The sequence below is a fragment of the Callorhinus ursinus genome, unplaced genomic scaffold (assembly GCF_003265705.2).
Source record: "Callorhinus ursinus isolate GAN/ISIS: 27379988/994484 unplaced genomic scaffold, GSC_fseal_2.0 scaffold4, whole genome shotgun sequence".
In the NCBI taxonomy this organism is placed as follows: Eukaryota; Metazoa; Chordata; class Mammalia; order Carnivora; family Otariidae; genus Callorhinus; species Callorhinus ursinus.
The window spans coordinates 32,571,226-32,597,304 of NW_027397066.1; the positions used below are offsets into that span (position 1 = coordinate 32,571,226).

Below are 26,079 nucleotides of genomic sequence, written 5' to 3' on the forward strand. Positions count from 1 at the left end.
CACCATTATCTTGAAGTTACTTTTGCTTCTTGCATGTGCCAGATCTCCTGCTTTCTACACTCAAGTCTTACTTCTTCTTCCTGGGTTTATGCCTTCTTTTTGGTGAAAAATAGTTCATCCTCTAGTAACTATCTAAGAAATGGTACATGAGGTGGCATTTTTGAAGACTCCCTCCTATTTGACCAATACTTTGGTTGAATACAGAATGCTGGAGTTGTAATAATTTCCCTTCAGAACTTAACATCTTTGTGCCAATCTGCTGCTGAAAAGTCTAAAGTCTTTATATTCTTGATTCTTTGTATGTGACCTGTATTTTCCAAGAACAGCAAGAAGGCCAGAATTGTTAGAACAAAGTGAGCAAAGGGAAAGAGTAGGGTAGAGGGGGGAATGATCACATAGGGCTACATAAATTGTGTTGTTTTTTTTTTCACTCTAAGTGTTGTGCCGAGCTACTGTAGGATTTTGAGAACATTATCTGATATATCGAAAACAGATCACTTCAGCTGCTGTAGTGAGAACTAAACTTGAAGAAAATGGGGCATGACAGGAGGGTAGAAGCAAGGAGACACATAAGGAGGCTAATTTCAATAATCCAGGCAAGAGCTGATGGTAGACTAGACCAGGATGTTGTACTGGAATTGTAAGAAATGTTTGGATTCTGGATATATTTTCAAGGTTGAGCCAAAAGGATTTGTTTCTGCATTAGCTATGAGGTTGAAAGAGTAAAAACTGACACAAAAGGTATTGCCTAAGCAACCAGAATAATAGAGTAAATAAGAAGACAAGGAAGTTTAAGCTTGACAGCGAGAAAAAAAGTTTGGTAATGCACACATTAAATGTAAGATGCCTACAATTTATCTAGATAGAGATGTTGCATCAACACCTGGACATATAAAATTCTGGAATTTGGGAGCAAGCAGCATCTTGGCTGCTCTTGTTCTATGGCATGACTTTGGCTCTTTCTTGTTTTGGCACTTACCCTTCCTTTGATCCTATTCATTTTCCGTGCCAGGTTCTCCCATGTGAGCCACATAATATCCTTTTAATATGTCTTTTTCTACATAACTCAGAACTTCTATAACCTATAATAAAGAACTTTAACTGATATTATTACTAAATTAGGGGGAAAAAGTTAATTTTAAATTGTGAATGAACAGCCCTTTATTAAAACAGAAAGGAAATAAAGGTGAAATCTTAACTGCTCCTAAGCTGAATATATCCTTTGGCAAAGCCCATCTATTTCCACAGAACAGGCAAAATGAATCTGCACCACAGCATACAACTAATGAGCAAACCATAAATAATCATTAAAATCCTCAAGTTTCCCCAGGATTTTACTTGCTATTAGCACTTTAAATCCTCAGGAATTGATAATACTCTAACCTACAAGAAAATCCAATTTGAGGGGTGCCTGGGTGGCTCAGTCGTTGAGCGTCTGCCTTCGGCTCAGGTCATGATCCCGGGGTTCTGGGATCGAGCCCCGCATTGGGCTCCCTGCTCAGCGGGAAGCCTGCTTCTCCCTCTCCCTCTCCCCCTGCTTGTGTTCCCTCTCTCGCTGTGTCTCTCTGTCAAATAAATAAAATCTTAAAAAAAAAAAAAAAAAGAAAATCCAATTTGATTATATGAGGTAAAAAAATAACAAAAATTCCAAATTAGTACCTAAAATTAATGAGATGCTACTCTATTGCAAGGATGAACTAAATGTCTGTTTTTAGAAAGATGGGAATAAATTCCTGCTCCATCATCATACTGTAATACATTATTGTATCCATGAGTGTCCTGAACATGCAGACATCTAAATTCTGGTGGCTATAACTAATACACAAAAATTATACCCTCGGATAAACTGCTTTTAAAATAGAGGCTGGGCAGTTAGACTTTCAAAGAGTAATAAGATAAAGGTACTAAAAAGTATAAAAGCAGAAGATAATGAATGGGAGGTAGAAAAGCCTAACATATTATAAGCTGAAAATATTTAAATGAAAAAAAGATAGTTTTTTTAAAATCTTTTTCTGATTATAAGATATATTATCACAGAAAATACAGAAAACTATAAAAAAAAGTCTCACCTAAAATTCTACAATCCAGAGATAAACAGTTAACACTTTGATGTATTTTCTTCAAGTCTTTTTTTTCCTGTGTGCACATATATATGGTGTGTGTGGGTACAGAAAAGCAAGACCGTACTAAATGCCATTTCTATATCTTGCTTTTTATTCATTTCATATATGAATTTCCCTTATGTTATTATATATATTTTTTTAAGATTTTTATTTATTTATTTGACAGAGAGAGAGACAGCGAGAGAGGGAACACAAGCAGGGGGGAATGGGAGAGGGAGAAGCAGACTTACCGCACAGCAGGGAGCCTAATGCAGGACTTGATCCCAGGACTCTGGGATCATGACCTGAGCTGAAGGCAGACACTTAATGACTGAGCCACCCAGGCGCCCTATTATATATTCTTTAAAGACGTAATTATTTTAAACATCTGTATAAAATTCCATCACATGAACATACCATGATATAACCACTGCCCTACTGGTAGGCAATTAGGTTTGTTTATAACTATTCACTACTAGAAATAATACTACAGTAAAGAGTATTACACATTACTGAATTTAGAGAAATTAGACCTTACTTCTGAATTTCTGAAATTAGAGATTTTTTTTTTTTAAGGATTTTATTTATTTGACAGAGAGAGACACAGTGAGAGAGGGAACACAAGCAGGGGGAGTGGGAAAGGGAGAAGCAGGCTTCCCGTGGACCAGGGAGCCCAATGCGGGGCTCGATCCCAGGACCCTGGGATCATGACCTGAGCCGAAGGCAGACACTTAACAACTAAGGCACCCAGGCGCCCCTGAAATTAGAGATGTTTTTCAAAAGATACTCTTTCAGAAAAAAAAAAACGTTTTGAGAAAGCACTTAATAGCTACAAAGTAGATATGGCCCCAAAATGCTGCTTGACTTGGAGTTTAAATAAAAGAAGAAATAAAAATTATAAAGCACAATTCAAATCAAACAAATGTCTATCAAACCTCATCAGCAAGTTTCCTTACTGAATTATTGCTGTTTCTCCTCCCTTCTGGCATCTTCAATTCTGCTATCAGGAGATATCCTCAGTATCTGCTGTCTGTACCTGTTGTATACCAGGGGATCCCCCATCCAGGATCACCCATCAGTGATTTATAGCATGTGAAAATATCCAGCACAGACTAAAAACTGTGGACTTTTAAAGGTTTGTAAAATCTAAAATCTATATTCACATCAAGTACTTTCCACTAGAATTGCTATAAACAATGTTCCATCAGGCATGAATGTATGCATTAAAGACAAAACAAAACAAAAGCTAAATATGGTTTTCCTGACAGTCTACTAAAGAGGACAGAAATGTACAGGGAATCATAAAAAGTAGGGCTTAGTTTTAGCCATCTCTAAAAAAAAAGGCAGCAGAGCTAAGAGAAAAAAGCATGATACTATGTTAAAAATAAAAATACTATACTAAGAAAAAAAGAGGTAGTAATTCATATTAAAAAACTGATGTCCTGGGAAAATTTACCAGTTAAATTCAAGTCTATTTTTTTATTTCTAGTATTACAGTAATTTGAAAAAAAAATTGCCTTGGGGTGCCTGGGTGGCTCAGATGGTTGAGCATCTGCCTTCAGCTCAGGTCATGATCCCAGGGTCCTGGGATCGGGTCCCGCATCGGGCTCCCTGCTCCTTGGGAGCCTGCTTCTCCCTCTGCTTCTCTCTCTCCCTCTCCCTCTGTCTCTCATGAATAAATAAAAATAAATAAAATCTTTAAAAAAAAAAAAGAAAGAAAGAAACTGCGTTATGTTTAAATTTAGACATAAAAACTACCAGCTATTTAATGTCATAAATAGGAGAAAATATTTTAAATATTCTCTCCTCAGACTCATCTATTTTTACATCAAGTTATCAGAGATATGAAATTGCCATTCTATCTCTATAGTCAAAAGTCTAACTTATAAGTTCTTATTTTATTGATTTCCCTCTAAGACATTCTTTAGGATCATAAGTCCTAGCATATGCTGACTCAAAGGGGAATATCATTCACAAGAAACATACTTCTGGTCACTATACATAGACACTGAGTCAGCAGAAAACCTGCTTATTAACCACTAAAAATTCAAATATTTGAGCAAATGTTTATTCCTGGCTTTATTAACCGGTCTATGATAATATATCTCTGTACAAGAGTATTCTAGAACAACAAAATGTTGTCTAATATAATAATAATATATCTTATTGTTAACAATAGTTAAATTTCTTCTTTCGCATATAAAAAGTATAAAGTATAATACATAAAAAGTCCTGTATTTAAGATTCTAGACACTTGGGAAAGTCTTAAAAACCTTACAAATTCAAATCTCATTATCAATTCAATGAGACTATCTAAAGCCTGCTGTTCAGAAACCTGCCTCTGTAGAATAATTGATTTGGATTTGGAAATGCTTTATATAGAGATTTTTATTGTCATGTCATTTGTTAGAGTAGGATCTGAACCATGTCACAACAGACTGTGACTTCACAGCAATTTATCAGGTAAACAAGCTCCATATAGCTAAAGGCTATATTCCTTAATACAGAACAGAAAAGGCTATACCCACATTACTTACCTATGATGGTGAGATCACCAACATAAATCTACCATAGATGACAATCTGTTTTTATCTCTAATAAAAGAATTGCTGGCAAGTACTTTGACCATTATGACTTAAAGCACTGTGGAATTTCAATTATGAAATAATTTTAGTGACCATCAGATGAAAATAACCCATTCCCACAAATATAGGACAGAAGGGGTACAGTTCAATTCCAAATAGGACTGTCCAATTCATCTCACCAGATTGATCAGCCTTCTCATTGCATGTTCATGAGAGCAAACACATTCACAGGGATCGAATCCACCTTCTGCCATGACTGCCCAGCTTGATTTAACTCGACTGTTTAAATCTAGGAGCAAGAAAAAAAATATTAGACAACTACTGAGCGTTACTCTTTCTGTTGAGCTATGAAAAATTCATATTATTGTAAAGACTCATAATAATTCTCTTAAACTACAGATAGTTCATATTTATTAATGGCCTATATTTATGAATTTATTACTAACCATATATAAATTATGAGTTATATAAATTATGAATATATAGAAATGATTACCTACCCCTTCTACCATCAGACTAATTTCCTACAAATGTGAATGTCTTCAGATGCTCTATCCTGCCTCTCCTGTGAAGCAGTTGATGCTAGAGTCCTACTCTGCTTAATTTTTTTAACTTTGTTAGCCACAGTACTGCTATAGACTAAATGCTTGTGTCCCCCATAAAATTCATATTGTTAAAAAGGAGACAGCAGGCCCAAAAATGGGAGTCACTCATGCTAAAGCCCATGTCAGCAAACCAAGACCTAATACCCAATCTAATTGCAGTTTCAACTTTTAAGAACTATAGCCAGTCAACATGGAATTACCTAGTCAGCACTAGTGAGATAATACATCCATAGACCCCTTCCATTCCCCTTAGGAAGGTGACCTTGCCTAAAACAATATATTCTTTGCTAATAATTTCCTTTTTCCACCCCCTTTCTGCCTTTAAAAACTTTTCCTTTTCTACAGCTTGGTGGAGCTCCTTTCTATTTACTAGATGGGATGCTGCCCAACTCATGAATTGTTGAATAAAGCCAATTTGATCTTTAAATTTACTGTTTAATTTTTGTTACTTAACAAATTTGGTGAAAGCGGTAGGATAAACGAGACTTCTGATAGTTTTGGGGACAACAAGAAACACAGGTGTGGTATCCCATGAACTGTTCCAAGTTCTCTTTTTTTTCTAGCCATTTCTGGGGGCCATTGGGAATTGGGAAGTTCCTGTCAGTTCTGAGCTCTGCTCTCTTTGTGTTGAACTTCTAAACTAACCAGTTTTGCAGTCCAGGGCTTAGTGGGTCAGCTTGAGCTGACACACAGTTCCATCTGGAACCTGAGTCCCTACCTCTTGGTTCAGTCCACAATTCCCCAGTTGTTTGGAATACCCTTCCTTAGTTCCAGTCACAGTACCCACTTACTGGGATTTGGTGGTTTAGTCCTTTCCTCAGTTCCAACCCACAGTCCCCACTTACTGGAGTTTGCTGGTTAAATGCATGCTGAGAACTAGTGATGGTATGCAGGCCTTCTCTTGGCCAGTCCACACGGTAACACCTTTTGGTTGCTGCTGGTATGTTAGGGTGCACATGTTTGTTTGTCTTATTTTGTGTATATAAAGGGTTATAGCTAACAGAATCTCAGAAGTTAAAAAAAAAAAAACGCCACAAAAATTGGTGGGCACTGACAGAACACTTACTATTAGAGTACCCATCACCCAACTCAAAAACTCCTGCATTAAGTGGGTCATTGAACAGGTGAGGTTGACCCTAGGTCACCTGCCAACCTCAAGAAAATTCCTGTACAATGAGTTACACTGTAACACTGTACAATTCTCAACCCAGAGGCACATCCCTTTTAGGTATTAGCTCAGCTCCAAGAAACCCAAAGTTGGCTAATGGGATCCTTAAACTAGAGAGGCAAGCATGCTTCCTTCTGGCACCCCTGCTTATTTTATGCCTAAGAACTATGGTCCAAAAGATATATTGACAAAAGTGGCAAAATCTTACTAAGCTTTTTTGTGTCCTGACAACCTGGCTTGGTAACCATCAGATTGGCAGCCCCAAAATGTGGCCAGACAGAAATGTGGATTACATCCCTCTTACCGCTAGATATAGCTGCACAGAAAAGGTGGGTTAAATTCTAATTGTGGCTAGGGTCCTACCAAACTGTCCTCAGAGGAATTACAACCTAGAATTACAATGGCCGTTACAAGAAATGTTCCAATTAGATAAGATCATTAAAGAAGTGCACTTAAAAGCGAGGCTTCCAAATCAAACAGAATGGGATGCCTATTTTAATTGGCATGCAAGAGACTCCAAAAGCCTTCAAAATTCCAAAAGAGCTTCATTGAAAGATATGTTGTAAAAGGCTAGTGAAAAACTAAAGATGTAAAAGGTACCTAAAAGCAAAAGGCTTTAATTCTTACCACTTCCCTCTATCTTCCTTTATTTGAGAACTCATCCGAGTACTCCTCTGAGTTGCCTTTATGAACTGTAAACAAAAGTCCACCAAGTTAATGACCTTACAGGCACCCCTTACATACCTGACCTCAAAGGAGGGCTCCTCCAAATGGGAAATTTTCTGGTAAACTGCTACATTATTCTCTTAAATAGCCAAGGAAAAAGTAACATTAAAAATCTTGCCAAATTCTGGTTAAAAACAGAGTTACAGATGGGATCCCAGAAAAACTGGCAGAAGCTGGCTAAGGATAAAAATTCTTACCAGAGTCAGCTCTCCCAGAAGTCTGTAGGACCCAGGAAAGAAAGGGAAAGAATTTATCTTTTGCACTCTCCTTGGGGATCCCTCTTACATTCATGGGGGGGGTATTCGATATGGCCAGAAATGTTTGGTGTTTGTCCCAGGTGAAAACGGACAAGATACCTAAAAGAATTTTTAAGTAGCTCTGGCGATTGGCCAGATTGAAAGCGGATATACAGAGCCTGATAATATTTTTTAGGCCTCCTCCCATAAGCTAAAATGAAACTAGGTACCCAGAAGGAAAGAAAAAAATCTGAAGCCTTTGTAAAAGTATTTACTAACAGGAAAAAAAAAAAAAAAAGTAATTAGATGGGTGGATCAACCTACGATTATCATTTAAATTGCAACCCAATTCTTTGAGGAATTGAGAGCAATTGTCTACATTTTACAAATCTTGGCAAAATTAGAAATGCAGCTCTAGAGGTAATTCAAAGTTCACCTACTCCTTTTATTACCAATTCCAAAACCTCTATTTATCTCAAAAGGCTTACTGACCTTAAGGAACCAAAGAAATCAAAGTCCTCGGAGGAACTTGCACTCTTCCCCAGTGCCTTTGAGATGTAAAATATTAACTCTAGACCATCCCAAATCCTAAGACTGAAAATAAAAGTGGGGAGGGGCTTTTTAAAATTCAAATTGCAAATAAGGCTCTGTTGTCCAAACTCTAGGCCAGAGCCTCCTTAAGATTTCTTTTCTCTACAAATACAAATCCCTTTTTTTTCTTTAGTAATCTCTACACCCAATGTGGGGTTGGAACTCATGACCTTAAGGATCAAGAGTCGTATGCTCTTCCTACTGAGCCAGTCAGGTGCCCCAACAAATACAAATCTTAAAAGTCTTCTCCATGGGGCACCTGGGTGGCTCAGTTGGTAGTGCATGCAACTCTTGATCTCCAGTCGTGAGTTCAAACCCCATGCTGGGCGTAGAGCCTACTTTAAAAAAGAACTCGGTTTAATTGGCTTAAAAAGAAGTGCTTATGAAGTATTTATAAATCTCAGAAATATAATAGAACTGAACCCAAATGTTTTTCAAGTCACATGATCTAGGATAATTTTCAGTATAAAACCTAGTTTAAGTATGTTGGTTTAACTAAAATAGACATGTCCTTCGGGTTATCGGATTAAATATAAAACTTATATACCAATCAAGTAAGTTCATTTTATCCCTCACAAAATCTGTCAAAAAAATAGCTTGGGGCAACGGCTGGCTCTGTCTAATGTCTAATGGCTTTTGTGTGTAATCTAAACATAATTGTTAAAAACAATTAAAAAGACTAAGTAAAAAGTTTTGTTAAACTTTAGTTTCCTCCAAATCTTTTTGATAACCTGAAACCTTTAAGTTCTGTATTTTAGTGATTTAAGTTAAATTCATTAAATATCCATATCATTTCCAAATAAGATAAAATATTGAAACACTAATTACTGAACACAGGTTTATTGATTTTTTACTTCCTTCTACAGGGGAACTAAAGATATTTGGGGAAAGCATGTTTCTAGAAGTTATAGAAAGTAAAGTCTGCCAAGTCACAGGATGCTAATGCAATGACAGCTCACAACTGTTTACTTCTTCACTTTCATTAGAAACTAAGGTTTTGGGGCACCTGGGTGGCTTAGTCGTTAAGTGTCTGCTTTCGGTTTGGGTCATGATCCCAGGGATCAAGCCTCGAGCCCCATGTCCCCACGTCAGACTCCCTGCTCAGCAGAAAGCCTGCTTCTCCCTCTCCCACTCCCCCTGCTTGTGTTCCCTCTATCGCTGTCTCTCTCTGTCAAATAAATAAAATCTAAAAAAAGAAACTAAGGTTTCTAAAGGTTAAAAACTTTAATATATGTTACATAATAAGGGAAACATCTCCCTATGCAAGGAAAGTAGGATGTATCTTTGGTAAAGAAGGCATGTAAATTAGGACTGGATCCTCAAGTATAGCTAAGACACACCATGCTACTGTCCCCAGTTTTCTCCCACTCTTCTGATTTGGAATCACGAAGAACAAAGACTGCCCTGGAATCTCCTTGGAAGGGATTATACCAGGTCCTCCTCACTACCCAGATGATAGGGACTCGAACCCTGGATACACATCCCACAGCTGACAAAAACTACACCTGACAACTGGTCCTAGACAAACACCAGAGACCTCCAAATCAAAATGACTAGGAAGATTAGCTGACATCGAGGTGCTTCCTCCCAAGACACTGGAACAAGACTTCATGTTTTAACTAAACATGAAACCCTTTCATTTCCCCTTTCTTTTCTTTACTGTGATACTGGCCTGGAAAGATGATGCTATCATCCATATCTCCCAGGCCACTGCTGGGCGGGGTGGGGGGGAGGAACCCAATGGAATTTAGAACAACTTTTTAAGTGAAAGAGAAAACCTAACTGACCTGTGGCTTGAACAAGCAAACACAATAATTCCTATGAATTAATCTATTAACAGTACTACCTTAACGGGAATGGTTTGTGCCCAGACAGGGTTTGTCTTTATGGTGGTTATCATTCTCCTGAGGCCTATAAATGCCTAGACAGCTAGCAATGCCTCTTTGGTTATCAAAGTGTGCCCGTTCTACCTCATTGGTCAACTCCCCTGAATTTACACTGCCAAGTTAGAAAAGACCTACCAAGGCTTTCATGATCCAAGATTCACTTTTTTTTTTTTTAAGATTTTATTTATTCATTTGAGAGAAAGAGAGACAGAGAGAGCACAAGCAGGGGGAGAGACAGTGGGAGAGGGAGAAGCAGACTCCCCAATGAGCTGGGAGCGTGACGTGGGGCTCGCTCCCAGGACCTGGAGATCATGACCTGAGCTGAAGGCAGATGCTTAACCATCTGAGTTACCCGGGCACCCCTCAAGACTCACTTTCTTTGGCAGGGCCCTACTTCCAGTTAGGAGTAAATCTAAATGAGGCTCCAATTAGAAACCTCTCCTTAACTCTTAAAAGTATTACAAAATCCACAATAGCTGTCCAACAAAAATCCTTACACTATCTGGCCACAGCTGTTATTTTTGTTTTTCTGTGGGTTTTTTTTGTTTGTTTTTTGCAGTTTTTCTTCATAATAGGATAGCCCTTATTTATCTTTTAACTGAGCAAGGAGGTATCTGTGCTGTGACCCCCACTACCTGCTGCACCTGGATTAACATTTCTGGGAAAGTTGAAACTCAGTTACATAAGATCACTGAGCAAGCCGTGCGGCTTAAAAAAAAAAAATGACCTCATTCAACAGGATTTTACTTTGACTTACTTGATTTTGATTGGTTTTGGTCTTGGGAACCATAGCTCTGAAGTACATTCCAAACACTGGGAAATCATCCTGAATAATAATCATAATAATCTCCCTGGCACATTATATTCTCAAAAGCTTACATGCATGTTCTTAGCTGCTAACCACCATGCAAATGATCTCCCTAAGACGGGAACATCAGAAAAGGAACAAAGAGGGGCGCCTGAGTGGCTCAGTCGTTAAGCGTCTGCCTTCGTCTCAGGTTGTAATCCCAGGGTCCTGGGATCGAGCCCCACATCGGGCTCCCTGCTCTGCGGGAAGCCTGCTTCTCCCTCCCCTTCTGCCTCTGCTTGTGTTCCCCCTCTCACTGTGTTTCTGTCAAATAATAAAATCTTTAAAAAAAAAAAAAAAGGAACAAAGAGGGGTGCCTGGATGGCTCAGTTGGTAGTGCATGTGACTCCTGATCTTGGGGTTGTGAGTTCAAGCTCCACGTTTGGTGTGGAGATTACATGAAAATAAAATCATTTTTTATTTTTTTAAGATTGTATTTATTTATGGGAGAGAAAAAGAGAGAAAGTACAAGCAGAGGGAGGCGCAAAGGCAGAGGGAGAAGCAGACTTCCTGCTGAGCAGGGAGCCCAACTCGAGGCTTGATCTGAGAACCACAGGATCATGACCTGAGCCCAAGGCAGATGCTTACCTGACTAAGCCACCCAGGTGCCCCAAAAACAAAATCTTAAAAAAAAGTGAACCTCAAATTGTGGCCTGTCACAGAGATTAAGCAAAAAAGAAAAAAATGTCACAACCTGTGAATACCCCAAACAAAAAATGGACAGACACTGGGACCTGAGCCAAAGGCAGAAGCCTTAATCCCCAAAATGGTGGTATTTGGAGGGAGGACCTTTGAGAAGTAATTAGGTCACGAGAGTGGATCCCTTATGAATGGAATTAATGTCCTTAAAGAGACATGAGAGAGATGATCTGTCTCTGTACCATGTGAAGATACAGCAAGAAGGCATCCATCTACAAACCAGGAAGAGGGTTCTCACCAGACACTGAATCTGCCAGCATCTTGATCATGGACCTACCAGACTCCAGAACTATGACAAATCAATGTTTGCTGTCTAAGCCACCCAGTCTCTGGTATGCTGTTTTATCAGCCCAAACTAATGAAAAGAACTTTGCAGCCTTTATAAGAAAGCCCTCTGAAAGAAAAAAAGTTATCTAAAATGATACCAAAGTTGAGTGGGGCAAGGGCACATTAAGTAACTTAACAATAGCCAGGAAATAACTGGGAAGATTTTGAAAAGAGTAGCAAGTGAGACACCAAGATGGACTACAACTGATATTTAAGATGGAAGAGACAGATCAGTGAAACAATTCATGTATTAACTTAAAGGAACTTCATTCATTCAAAAATGAGCACCTGTATTAGGCATTAAAAATATAAAAATGAGCAAAAACTGATAACAGTCCTTCCCCAACAGTGTTCACATTCTAATGGTCAAGACAGACATTAACCTAAATATTTTTTATCTTTTTAATTATGTTTTTAATTCTAAGATTTTATTTATTTGGCAGAGAGAGCACAAGCAGGGAGAGTGGCAGGCAGAGGGAAAGGGAGAAACAGGCTTCCCACTGAGCAGAGAGCCTAATGTGGGGCTCAATCCCAGCACCCTGGGAACACGACCTGAGCCAAAGGCTAACCAACTGAGCCACCCACATGCCCCTAACCTAAATATTTTTTTAAATTATAAATACAAACTTGTATATGCTATAAAAGATAAATGGACCAAAGGACTGAAAACACAAGCCACAAAATGAGAAAAAATATTTGTATATCATGTATCTGATAGTTTAATATCCAAAATATATAAAGAACCCCTCTAACAAGAAAAAAATAACCCAATTTTTAAATAGGTAAAGGACTTGAATAGACATTAAAGATATACAATGACAAATAAGCATATGAAAAAATGCTTAATGTCATTAATCATCAGGGAAATAAAAATCAAAACCATAAGATATCACTTCATACCTATTTGGATTACTATAATCAAAAAAAAAAGTGATGTGAAGAAATCAGAAAACTTCTTGGGGTGCCTTGGTGGCTCAGTTGGTTAAGCGACTGCCTTCAGCTCAGGTCATGATCCTGGAGTCCCGGGATCGAGTCCCACATTGGGCTCCCTGCTCAGCAGGGAGTCTGCTTCTCCCTCTGGCCCTCACCCCATTTGTGCGCTTGCTCTCTCTCATTCTGTCTCAAATAAATAAATAAAATCTTTAAAAAAAAAAAAAAGGAAATCAGAACACTTCCATATTGCCGGTGGGAAGATAAAATGGTGTAGCCTCTCTAGAAAACAGTTTGGTGGTTCCTCAAAAAGTTAAAACACAGAGGGGTGCCTGGGTGGATCAGATGGTTAAGTGCCTGCCTTCAGCTTGGGTCATGATCTTCAGGTCCTGGGATCAAGCCCCATGTCTGGCTCCCAGCTCAGTGGGGAGTCTGCTTCTCCTTCTCCCTCTGCCTCTACAGCTGCTGGTGCTCTCTCTCTCTCTCAAATGAATAAAATCTTAAAAAAATATATTATCAATGACCCATCAATTCTACTTCAATTCTAATTCTACCAAAGATTTGAAAATGGACTCAAACAGATACTTGTATGCTAAATATTCACAACAGCATTATTCATGATAGCCAAAAAGTAGAAACAACGGCCATCAACTGATAAATGGAGAAACAAAATGTGGTATATACATGCAATGGAATACTATTCAGCCATAAAAAGGAATGAAGTTATGACACATGGATTACTCTGTGAAAACATTATACTAAGTGAAGTAAGTCAGACACAAAAGAACAAATATTGTATGATTCCATTTACATGAAATATCTAGAACAAGAAAATTCATACAGACAGAAAGTAGAATGGTGGTTTCCAGGGGCTGGGGAAAAAGGGAATGGAGAGTCATTGCTTAACAAATACAGAATTTCTGTTTGGGGTGATAAAAAAGTTTTGGAAATACATAGTGGTGATAATTGTACAACACTGTGAAGGTAATTAGTGCAAATGAATTGTAAATTTGAAAGAATGGTTAAAATAGCAAAATTTGTTATTCAATATATATATTATATATTTTACCACAATTTAAAAAAAAACATTCTGGTTGTCCAGAACCAGAGGGCTTGGGAAGAAAGGGGGACTGACTGCTAACTAACTGGTACCTGCTTTCTTTTGGGGTTAAGAAAATGTTCTAAAATTGATTATGGCGATGGTCACACAACTCCATGAATATACTAAAAACCACTGCATTTTAGACTTTAAATGATGCATCGTTATGGCATGTGAATCAGGTCTCAAAAAGGCTGTTATTTAAAAAAAAAAAAAAAAGAAAGAAAGAAAGAAAAACAAAGCACCTGGCTGGCTCAGTCAGAAGAGCGTGCGACTCTTGATCTTGGAGTCATGAGTTCAAGCCCCACATTGGCCAGAGAGATTAAATCTTTTTTTTTTTTTTTTTTTTTTTTTGAGATAAATGGTGTTTAGAGAGCACATACAGGTTCTAAACTTACCTAGGGAGTCAGGGAAGATTTTATCAAGAAGTTAACTTTGAGTTGAAAGTGGAAGGATGCACTGGAATACAATATAGAAGTAGAAGGTGTGAGGATTAGGGGCTGGAGGGCATTCCAGACACAAAAGGAATAGGAGTGTAAAGGCCCTGGAGCAAGTAAGGAACTCAAAGAAAGCCACTATATGTTGGAATCCGGACAGCAGGAAGAGTCATCTGAAACCAGACCACCAAGTTCAAGGGATGGGCCACACAGGGTCTTCTAGGCCATGTTCAAGATTAGGTCTTCCTCCAAATAGCAATGTAAAGCTTATAAAGGGTATGTTTCGAAAAGATCACCTTGGCTGTATTATGAAAAACTGATAGGAAAACTAGTCAATACAGGAAGCCTACTCAAAATGCTCTTTCAATAGGTCAGAGATAATGGTGTCCTTTCCAGAATTATCTAGGTTTAATTACAGCATATTAAATCACTGGGGGGGAGACAAATTATTCCATAAATGATATAGGGCACAGCTGGCTCCCCACCCTCATTCCTTACACCAAAACAAATTCTAGATTTGTTAGTGATTTAACTTTTTTAAAAAATATTTTATTTATTTATTTGTCAGAGAGAGAGAGAACACAAGCAGGGGAAGTGGCAGGCAGAGGGAGAGGGAGAAGCAGACTCCCCACTGAGCAAGAAGCCTGATGCAGGGACTCAATCCCAGGACCCTGGGATCACGACCTGAGCAGAAGGCAGCCGCTTAACCAACTGAGCCACCCAGGTGTCCCAGTGATTTAACTTTTTAAAATAAGGCCACACAAAGAAACAGTCAACTAAAGCAACTAGAGCAATGGATTAGAATAGAATATCCACAAACTGACCAGTGGTTTTTAAGGGGAATTTAGAATATGATAAAGGTGCCACTTTCAACCACCAACTATTTAATAAGTGGTATAACTTTTTTTTTAAATTGAAGTATGATGCATACATAAAAGACTGGAAAAATATACATCCAAATTAGTAAGTGGTTAGCTCTAGGGAAAAGAATATAATTTTAAGACAGACTTTCACTTTGTCAATTTTTAAATGAATTATAATGAATGTGTATTCATATATTAAGACTTTCAAAATACAGAAGTTTAATTTTTAAAAGTCACAAATGTATAACTATAAGAAGACTACTGGAATACTTGCAAAGCAACATAAATCCAAGACACTATACAGGACCAATAAATTTGACAGTCAAAAATTGTAAGTTTCTATAAACCAAAAATACACTGTAAAATAAAAAGACAAAGAACTTGGAAAAGCACTTGCAACACATATTTGATTAATTTCCTTAATTTACAGTGAACTCTGAAAAATCAATATAGAAAATGGCCTTACAAAAAATGAGGAAAGATCATGTTCACAGGAAAATACAGAGCCAATAAACAAAAAATATAAGAGGTGCCAAATCCAGTTATCACTTTCATCTATCCAAAGACTGGTAAAAATTAATACATCTAGTTAACTTGGATATCCATATCCAAATAATCATTCAGCGTTGTTGTATAAGGATGTTCACTGTTTATGAAAGCAAAAAAATGATAAAGCAAAGTGTATATCCTTCATGTGGTTCTGTTTAAATAAATGATAGTATGAGTACATGAAATCCTACACAGCTGTTGAAAAACAATGAAGCATGTGGCACCTGGGTGGCTTAGTCAGTTAAGCATCTGACTTTGGCTCAGGTCATGGTCTTAGGGTCCTGGGATGGAGCCCTGCAGCTGGCTCAGAGCTCAGCGGGGAGTCATCTTGTCCTTCTCCTTCTGCCACTCCCCCTGCTCGTGCTCGCTGTCTCTCTCTCAAATAAATCAATCTTAAAAAAAAAAAGAAGAAAGAGGCAAATTTCTTTGTAATGATTTGGGGAGGTATCCAAGATAGACTGAGGTGAAATCAAGTTTCAGAACAGTCAGGGCAAACCTACTTCCCATCTAGCATCTTCGGAGATCTGTATGTCTGAGCTAAGGGGAGGTGGAAATTGGAAGGGGAAGAGGAGTCACAGGCCATCTAAGCTGGAGAGCCTAACTCTTCCAGAAGGTAGGAAATACCAAATACAAACTCTGCCTACTTCAGTTTCATCTGAGCCCAATTTTTTACAAAATGATTAGCCTTAAGTCTTTTTTTAATCCATTTGATTAATAAAACTAGATTCCACCAATACCACCATCACCCTCCACCTCCAAAAAGCCCACAGCTTTTTTTTTTTTTTAAAGATTTTATTTATTTATTTGACAGAGAGACAGCGAGAGTGGGAACACAAGCAGGGGGAGTGGGAGAGGGAGAAGCAGGCTTCCTGCTGAGCAGGGAGCCCAATGTGGGACTCGATCCCAGGACCCCGGGATCATGACCTAAGCCGAAGGCAGACACTTAACAACTGAGCCACCCAGGCACCCAGCCCACAGCTTCTTGAGGGCAGGAACCTACCTTAGTCATCACTCTGTCTCCAAACACCTCCTTCACTGCTTAAGCCACAGCAATGAATAAATATTTGCTGAACCTCTGACATTTATTTTCTCTGTATCTATAAATGCCAGAAGCATGTAAATCAACTATTTTTTTTTAAAGATTTTATTTATTTACTTGACAGACAGCGAGAGAGGGAACACAAGCAGGGGGAGGGGGAGAGGGAGAAGCAGGCTTCCTGCTGAGCAGGGAGCCCAATGAGGGGCTTGATCCCAGGACCCAGGGATCATGACCTGAGCCGAAGGCAGACGCTTAACAACTGAGCCACCCAGGCGCCCCTTATTTTTTTTAAGATTTTACTTATTTGTCAGAGAGCGAGAGAGCACAAGCAGGGCAAGTGACAGGCAGAGGGAGAAAGAGGCTCCCCACTGAGCAAGGAGGCCGATGTGGGACTTGATCCCAGGACCTTGGGATCATGACCTGAGCTGAAGGCAGATGCTTAACTGACTGAGCCACCCAGGCATCCCAAATCAACTATAATTTTACTTTATTTTATTTTTAAAGATTTTATTTATTTGACACAGAGAGAGAGAGTGAGAGCGGGAACACAAGCAGGGGGAGTGGGAGAGAGGGAAAAGCAGGCTTCCTGCTGAGCAGGGAGCCCGATGCGGGGCTTGATCCCAGAACCCCAGGATCATGACCTGAGCCAAACGCAGATGCTTCACCGACTGAGCCACCCAGGTGCCCCTCAACTAGAATTTTAAAGTATATGCCAGTATTAACTAGCATCCAGTAAAATGAGAAAATGTATTTATACACAGGACATTCTCCAATAGTGCTATGCTTCTGTGGAATTTTCTTCACATAAACTTGAGCTATTTTAAGTACTATGCAGTTTTCAGTTAGTAGTTTCCACTTTTAAAATTATTTGGTTTTTTTGAAAACAGAATGGAAGAGTTCTTTTTTGGCCAGGACCTCAGAACAAGCGTCAATGCACACCAGCAGCTAAGCAGTAGAGCAAAAAATTTAACCAATCACACCTCACATTTAAATCTGTGTCCAGAGACATTAAGAAGCTGCTCTATAGTGGGCAAGACAGAACTCCATCATTACTGAATCAGAATTCTGGGTATATCAGAATTTATTTGGGGTGTTTTACAAATACCTAGAATTTATTTCAGAGTACAGCAAGGTATTTTACGAATACCTAAGGGTATTAAAACAATGGTTTTGATGTCCCTGTTGCACAGTTGTTGTTCACCTCCTCAATATATGTCCCTACTACGAGAACAATGCTAAATAATACCAAAGTCATGGACTTGACTCTTAAAGACAACCAGCTTTAGTGCAATTGGTCACAAAATGCCTAAGTCATGAAAATATGAAAAATACACTGAAAAAAATTAAGATCCAAAATAATCCAGGGGAGGAAGGAAGGAATTACATGTGGGCATAGATAAAACAGATGGAATAAAATAGGCCATTCGTTGATAATTATTGAAGTTGGGTGACAGCTACTAGAGAGTTCCTATATAATTCTTTTCCCTATTCTGAAATTTTTGATAAGCATTTAATTTATACATCTGTATTTTCCTGTTACAATTAATATTTGCAACAGCAATCTATGGGCACAAATTAACCAACAGTTTATAGGTTGGTTAATTTAAAGAAAAGGTTGGTGCACACAACTAAAGCTCTCAAACCATCCTCTCCTTAACTCCTATCATAGAAAAGTCAAAGGATACACTCTGAATGTTGGGAGAGCAATCGCAATTCCCCATATCCCTCAGATCCAGGTCATTTCCTCCTTCCGCTGCAACTAGCAGACCTTCCCTGGTAGAGTTCAGCTGTAATAAGTCAGTTGAGTCATCCTGTTTCTATAAGCTGAGGGAACTTTCCAGTGCTGTTAACCAGTTTATGATCTGCTGTTAGAACCTTAAACACTCCAGCTCATGCTGGGTGGGTTTAATTTACCTTATTTCACCTTCAGGAAGTCAAATTTAATCGCCTACTTATAAACTTTGGAAAAGGTGAAAAAGTAGATATTGTAGTTTCACTATCCTATTTTCTAGAATTATGCCCTGGAATTACATGTTTATATACAGGACTGATTCCTTGGGAAATAAACTTCTTAAAAGTGGTTCTTTAAAAAAAAAAAAAAAAAAGATTTTATTTATTTATTTGAGAAAGAGAGAGCATGAGCTGGGTGAGGGCAGAGGGAGAAGCAGACTCCCTGCTAATCTGGGAGCCCAATGCAGGGCTCGTTCCCGGAACTCCGGGATCATGACCTGAGCCAAAGACAGATGCTTAATTGACTGAGCCACTCAGGCACCCCTTAAAAGTGGTTCTTAATGAGGCTAAACATTCTTAATAGCAAATCATAAAACAGCAAAGTTATCAGTGTTACATATTTTTATCAGATCACTTGGTATCAGTGGTATCCCCAGAAGTATACAGAGTAAAATGGAAAATGTCAACTTTCCCATTCCTCCCTCCCCAAGGCTACTCCCTTTCCCCAAAGGTACCACCACTGATAGTCTGGTATGAATACTTGCATGTCTTTTCATATGTATGTACACCCTTATAAATACATATATACATATATCATTTTGGTGGATCTTACGGATATTATACATATTCTGCAACTTACCTTTTTGTAGCATAAAAAACCTTCAGACCAGGGCGCCTGGGTGGCTCAGCTGGTTAAGCGTTAAGCTCCCTGCTCAGTGGGAAGTGTGCTTCTCCCTCTACCCCTACCGCTCCCTGTGCTCTCTTTCACATAAATAAATAAAATCTCAAAAAAACAAAAAACCTTCAGACTTTTCAAAACATATAACTCTACTTCATTCTTTTTAATGGCTACATACTACTCCAAAAACATGAACACACAATTTTAGCATTCCTTTAGTAGAGATTACTTAGGGACTTGCCAATGTTTCTTAAGTAAACTCTACCCCCAACAGGGTTTTCAAATGACCCTGAGATCAAGAGTTTCATGCTCTACTGAGTGAGCCAGCCAGGCGCCCCATGGACTTTCCAACTTTTTATAATACTGCAACAACCGTCTTTGTGCCCATATTTTTGTGGGGCTAAATACCAAAAAAAAAAAAAAAAATTAAATATCTAGGCCTACAGTCATTCACAAAAAGCCTTTGCCAATTCTATCAACAGCACATAGTACATGTTACTAAGTGTGTAACACAGTAATTACATACAGTATTATTTTCACTGATAGTACAAAACATATGGATATACTCAAAATTATCTGTGCCAGAAAGTCAGGTCCCAAAAATATATCTTTGTTTTTATTTCCTAATTCCAATAAGGCTACATACCTTTTCAAGTTTATTGGCATTTATATTTCTTCTTTCTCAAACTTTTGTCTTACTGATTTTAGCAGCTCTTTATAGCTGCTTTTTATATTTATTTATTATAGCTTTTTATTTAGTATTAATCCATTGTTATATCATAGTAAGACTAGAATGTTTTATAGGTTATTTGCTTCCCTTCCTTCTAGGTGGTTCCAAAGCCAGATTCATAAGAGACTATTTTTACATTTTTTCCTATTTAAATATTTATGTATCTTAGACTATTAGCTAAACAGTTAATAAAATTACAAACGATAAAGATCTAGGGGCGCCTGGGTGGCTCAGTCGGTTAAGCATCTGCCTTCAGCTCAGGTCACGATCCCAGAGTCCTGGGATGGAGCCCTCCAACAGGCTCCCTGCTCAGTGGGGGAGTCTGCTTCTCCCTCTCCCACTGCCCCTCCTCGCCGCTTGTGCTATTTCTCTCTCACTTGCTCTCTCTCTAATAGATAAAACCTTAAAAAAAAAAATAGATCTAAAATCCTAAGACAGTAACTGAAAATAACAACCAATGACAATATGAAATAATATTTGGAAAGTATTTTAATTTTCTTTAATGTTTTAACTAACACACTGATTTCTTCCAGAGACATGCTGACAGAACTAAAGTATAACAATAAACCCTAGATTTTCTTTTGATAATTTTACTTAAGCTCTTTCATTTACCAAAATTGGAGCTATTTTTTGTTGCCATAGAGGTTAAGAACTCACATGAAAGAAAAAAATGTCTTCCAAGCCATTAAAGATTTAGAGAGGAAAGCATTTCTATGTTAGTATGTGTATATGAGTGTTCATTTTGATTCCTCTTACAGAAGAAATATTTCGTTTGGTTACATCCTTTTAAGAAACTATTATATTCTAAATTCCTTTAAAAGAGATAATTTTACAAATACCTAGGAGTAACAAGAATTTACAAAATGGAATAAACGTTAACACAGGTTTCAAGGTCATAAAAGTCATTTTCAAATGAGTTAGCAATTTTTATAACACACTGCAAAACAGTAAATATTTCAAAAGTGCTTTTAACACAAAATGGTTGGGAGACTCAGTCATGAATTTTTAAAGGAAATAATCTAGTCATATGCTAAATCATCTAGTCATACACTAAATTAACCTACAATAGTTCTTACTGTATCTTCAGACAAAACCCTGAAGATCATTAAAAATTAGGGGCTAGTAAGCAAAATGGTAGATAAATCTCTTAAGTTTCTAAGAGACAAAAGAGCTAAAATAGCCAAGAGAGTCTCTAGAAAATTTCTGGAAAGGTAGAGCCCAAGAGAAAAGATAATTCCCAAAAGAGTCACTATAGCTAATTAACAAACATAAAAAAGTCACCCTTGGGCACCGGGCAAGCTCAGTCGGTAGAGCATGGACTCTTGATCTTTAGTTCAGCCCCCAACAAAACTGGGGGATAGAGTTTACTTTAGAAAAAAAAAAAGGGTCACCTTAACTAAGTCATCAAATACATGCAAATTAATGTGAACTTTCACTTAAAAAACAAAACACAGAAAGTACAAGAGTACACTGAAAGTTTACTCATACACTGCTAGTCCTGCAGTTAACTGCTACAACACTTTTAGTAATTTGACAATCTCTATCAAGAACTATAGGGTTGCCTGGCTGGCTCCTTTGCAGAACATGCAACTCTTGAACTCTTGATCTAGGGACTGTGAGTTTGGGCCCCACACTGGGTGCTGAGTTACTAAAAAATAAACCTAAAAAAAAAAAAAGGACTATAAAAATGTTCGTATCAATGGGGTGCCTGGTGGCTCAGTCGTTGGGCATCAGCCTTGAGCTCAGGTCGTGATCCTGGAGTCCTGGGATCGAGCCCCGCATCGGGCTCCCTGCTTAGCGGGAAGCCTGCTTCTCCCTCTCCCACTCCCCCTGCTTGTATTCCCTGTCTCTCTGTGTCTGTCAAAAAAAAAAAAAAATGTTCATATCAATGACATGTGTGTTATTTGTGGTTTATTTTTAAATACTCCAACGGGAGGGGAAGCACAAGAATGGAAAGGACTAAATCGTCCATATAGAATTCCAAATAATTTACGTAGATTGAACCCCTCTAAGAGGTAAAGCTTAACTCTCCTCTGACCTTGAAAGAGAAGGTGACTTTATAGTGGAGAAACCTAGCAAATACTACCTTAACCAAAAGATCAAGGTATACATCATTAGTGATAAATCACATTGCTATCATGTACCCTTTAATAAGATGTGATGAGAAAGGCAGTTCATCTCTGTGGTATTCTTCCCCCAAAACATCACACTAAGTCTTATTATGAGAAAAATCATCAAACCCAAATTGAGAGGAATTCTATGAAATACCTAACCAGTACTCCTCAAAACTGTCAAAGATAAGAAATTCCTCAAAACTGTCAAACAAGGAAAAGCACACAAAACTATCACAGACCAGAGAAGACAAAGCAGACTAACACTACTTCCAGGTGATCCTAGGAGAGTCCTTGCAAATGATAAAAAGAAACAGATTATTACTGACATTCTATTTATCTTAAATTAGCATTATTGAGCAATGTACTTTCGGGGCACCTGGGTGGCTCAGGTGGTTGGGCGTCTGCCTTCGGCTCGGGTCATGATCCTGGCGTACTGGGATCGAGTCCCGCATCGGGCTCCCTGCTGGGCGGGGAGCCTGCTTCTCCCCCTGCCTCTGCCTCTCTCTCTGACTCTCATGAATAAATAAAAAAAATAAAACATTTAAAAAAAAATATTGAGCAATGTACTTTTAATTCCCCAATTTTCCATCGTTCTCCAGAAACTTTTTGGGGTACCCTCCCTGTAATTCTACCAAGAGGCTAATAATTTTTACTTGATGTAGAATACTACATATTAGGCATTTCTGACCTTCCAAGCAAGCATTCAACCCCTTTACATTTTATGACTTGAAGTCTTCAGTCTCTGCTGCCCCTGCTCCATTGAGGTCCCAACATAAACTGCATGCATGACTTGGAAAGGTCTTTTCCTTTCCTTTTTCAATAAATCCTCCTGGCACCTACATCAAAACATAACAAAATGGCAACTTATCCTCTATACATCTCATATTCGGCCCTTAAAAAAAGGTGGGGGAGGGGGTGGGCAAGCGCCTGGCTGGCTCAGTCAGTAGAGCCTGCAACTCTTATTCTTCAGGTCATGAGTTCAAGGCCCACACTGGGTGTGGGTGGGGGAGAGGAGGAGGAGCAGAGAAGGTGAAGGGTAGGGAGAAGGGGAGGAGGGGGAGGGGGAAGGGAGGAGGGGAGGAGAACAGAAAAGAAAAGGAGAGAAAACAAAGCAAAGCAAAGCAGGTTTAAGAACCCAGAATTACTGCAACTTGATTTTTATTTTTCTCAAGGCTGCATTATGAAAATATGTACCCTTATTTATTTAACCTCCCTGCTTTGTTGCCAATCGCTAGTTTTCTCTCTTCTTCAATAAAGGTTAGTTCCCTGCCCTGCTTCCAAGAGCAGTATTACTAAAAATTCATTTCCCTCATAAGAAATGAGTCAGAAATCCAGGATGCTCGATGTGACAGTCTTATCATTAAGGGGGAAAAAGTATGTAGAATTACTATATGCCCAGAATTTAAACACAGGGAAGAATTATGCTACATTACAATGATTGTACTGGTTCTGTTAAGGTGATCAGATGACATTTTTTCATTTTCGTAAGTTTCTATACTACATTTTACTGCTTGAATCAATTATGTATTTACGTAGGGTATGTAAATTTGTATATATTCATACATTCATACATAAACATTCATACATAAACAAATGATTCTACCCAAAATACTGATGCGAAAACTCCCACACATTACTAACTTAAATATAAATTTTTATCTATAGAGAGATGTTTGCAAATGATCTAAAACCTGAAGAATTTAGTATTTAAAAATAATTATATAATTGGTTGCCTCTGGAAAGGGGGCCTAAGTGGCTACAGGGCAGAAGAAGTAAGGACACTTCACTGTACACCATTTTGCGGCTTCTGAAACTATTCAAAAAATATTTTTTTACAAGAACCATATAGGTAAGCTTCTTGTTCTTCCCCCCACCAGAACCATTAGCTCTAGGAACAAATAATTGCATCTCAATTTTCTCTTGGACTAAATATACTAAATTTTCTTAACCCTCTATCTGACCCTTTGTCATCCCTGAATTTGTTGGCTAGAGTTAATATAAAAGTGTGGGACACCTGGGTGGCTCAGTTGGTTAAGCCTCTGACTCTTGACTTTGGCTCAGGTCATGATCTCAGGGTTGTAAGACAGCCCCATGTTGGGTTCCATGCTGGGAAAGAAGACTGCTTAAGATTCTCTCTCTCCCTCTCTCAAAAAGAAAATTGTGTGTGTGTGTGTGTGTGTGTGTGTGTGTATACACATACATACATATATATAAAAGGGTTTTTAAACTTTTTAAGTAAATGTATTACAAAATGAACCAAATCCCATCATCAACAGGAAAGAACTAAGTATATAATGGAACACACGATGGGTACTTCTAAAATCAGCCTCTGCCCTAAATCTGGGGTAATCATTCTTTGCAAACTCAGTTTGGAAAAGTTTACCTTTCCCTAAAGAGTACACTTACCATGATGAGCACTGAGTAATGTACAGCATGGCTGAATCACTATATTGTACACTCGAAACTAACATAATGCTGTATATTTACTACACTGGAATTAAAATTAAAAACTTAAGGGCGTCTGGGTGGCTTAACCTGCCTTCGGCTCAGGTCATGATCCTGGAGTCCCGCATCAGGTTCCCTGCTCAGCAGGGAGTCTGCTTCTCCCTCTGACCCTCCCCCCTCTCATGTGCGCTCTCTCTCTCTCTCATTCTCACTCTCTGAAATAAATAAATAAATAAAACCTTTAAAAAAAAAAGTTTATCCTTCCTTTCTCCTACTCACTCTCCGGTAGAGGCTTTAACAAGAAAATCAAAACCCTGAAACTGTAAATACCACAAACTCACAAACTACTAATGTTGATATGATATTTTGTCAAACTGAGTTTAAAATAAAGGTAAATGGGAATGCACTTTTAAATGCATTTTAAAAATAAACATAAAAAAAGAGCACAAGGAAAAAGACAAGGACTAGACTAGTTTTGTTACAGGTATTTTCCCAAGGCACATCCAGAATCAAAGACATCTGGATGCACACTATAGCTGGGATGGCAAAGAGAAAAAAAGAAGGTGGAGGAAGCAGAAGGGTAAGAGATAATACTACGACCTAGTAAATAAGAAATAAATTCTTTCTTATAGAATTTTCTGAACATACCAACCATGAAATTTATTTATACATCAAAGTCTGAATTACAAATGATAGGATTAATAAATGGTCCTAGGAAAACCTCCTAGCAATTAAGAAGGGAAAAAAACCCATCAGTAATTCTAGAAGACAATTTAGTTGACTATTTGACCATTGTGGAAGAACTACCACATACAATGGAAAATACCCACAAATTTAAAACATAATACTGTTTGCATTAAAAAAAAAATCCCAAATAAAGTAAAAAGAGCAAAAGAATTGGAAAAAAAACACATTTGACTAATATGGCTGGCAAAGGCATCTTAATAACATAGAGCATATGCAAACAGATTCTTAAGTAAGCTATAGACTGCATTTGAGACTACACACTATAATAAATTTTATGGCAATATGAATCTAGAAGTTAAAAAATGTTCATGCCCTCTGAATTAATTCTGCTTCTATCCAAAAAAAAAAAAAGAAAAATCTGAAATACAAAGATGGTTCTCGTAATTTTTATAAGAGTGAAAAACTGGAACAATCTAAATGGGTAAAAGGGAATGTTTAAATTATGATACATACTGTAAAGTATTATGCAGCCAAATGTTTCATTTTCTTTCATAATGACATGCGGAAATGATCACAATATTAAAGTGTATCAAATAGGATATAAAAATAAGCATAGTACATGCACATGGTTAAAAAGCACAGGAAAACACATGCTCAAAAAAGTTGAAAGAATGCATACCAAAAATTCAACATTGGGTATCTCGAGGTGACAGGATTTTACCTTCTGCTTTACACATTTTAAGTATCATATAATGATCATATATTAACTCTTACAATAAGGAAAA

The 26,079-nt window shown here is 38.0% G+C and overlaps 1 protein-coding gene across 3 annotated transcripts in view; it reads right to left on the minus strand.

Moving 5' to 3' along the window:
- SMIM14 (small integral membrane protein 14) overlaps positions 1–26,079 on the minus strand; it is an 84,339-nt gene that overhangs the window by 47,269 nt on the left and 10,991 nt on the right. For 2 of the 3 annotated variants that reach the window (XM_025887166.2, XM_025887165.2), the window contains exon 2: positions 4,867–4,976. In XM_025887166.2, the coding sequence (XP_025742951.1) occupies positions 4,867–4,941 (75 nt within the window). In that variant the 5' untranslated portion in view covers positions 4,942–4,976. Of the gene's footprint in view, positions 1–4,866; positions 4,977–15,874; positions 16,043–26,079 lie in introns of all 3 variants that reach the window. The other variant, XM_073891552.1, reaches the window with a different exon arrangement.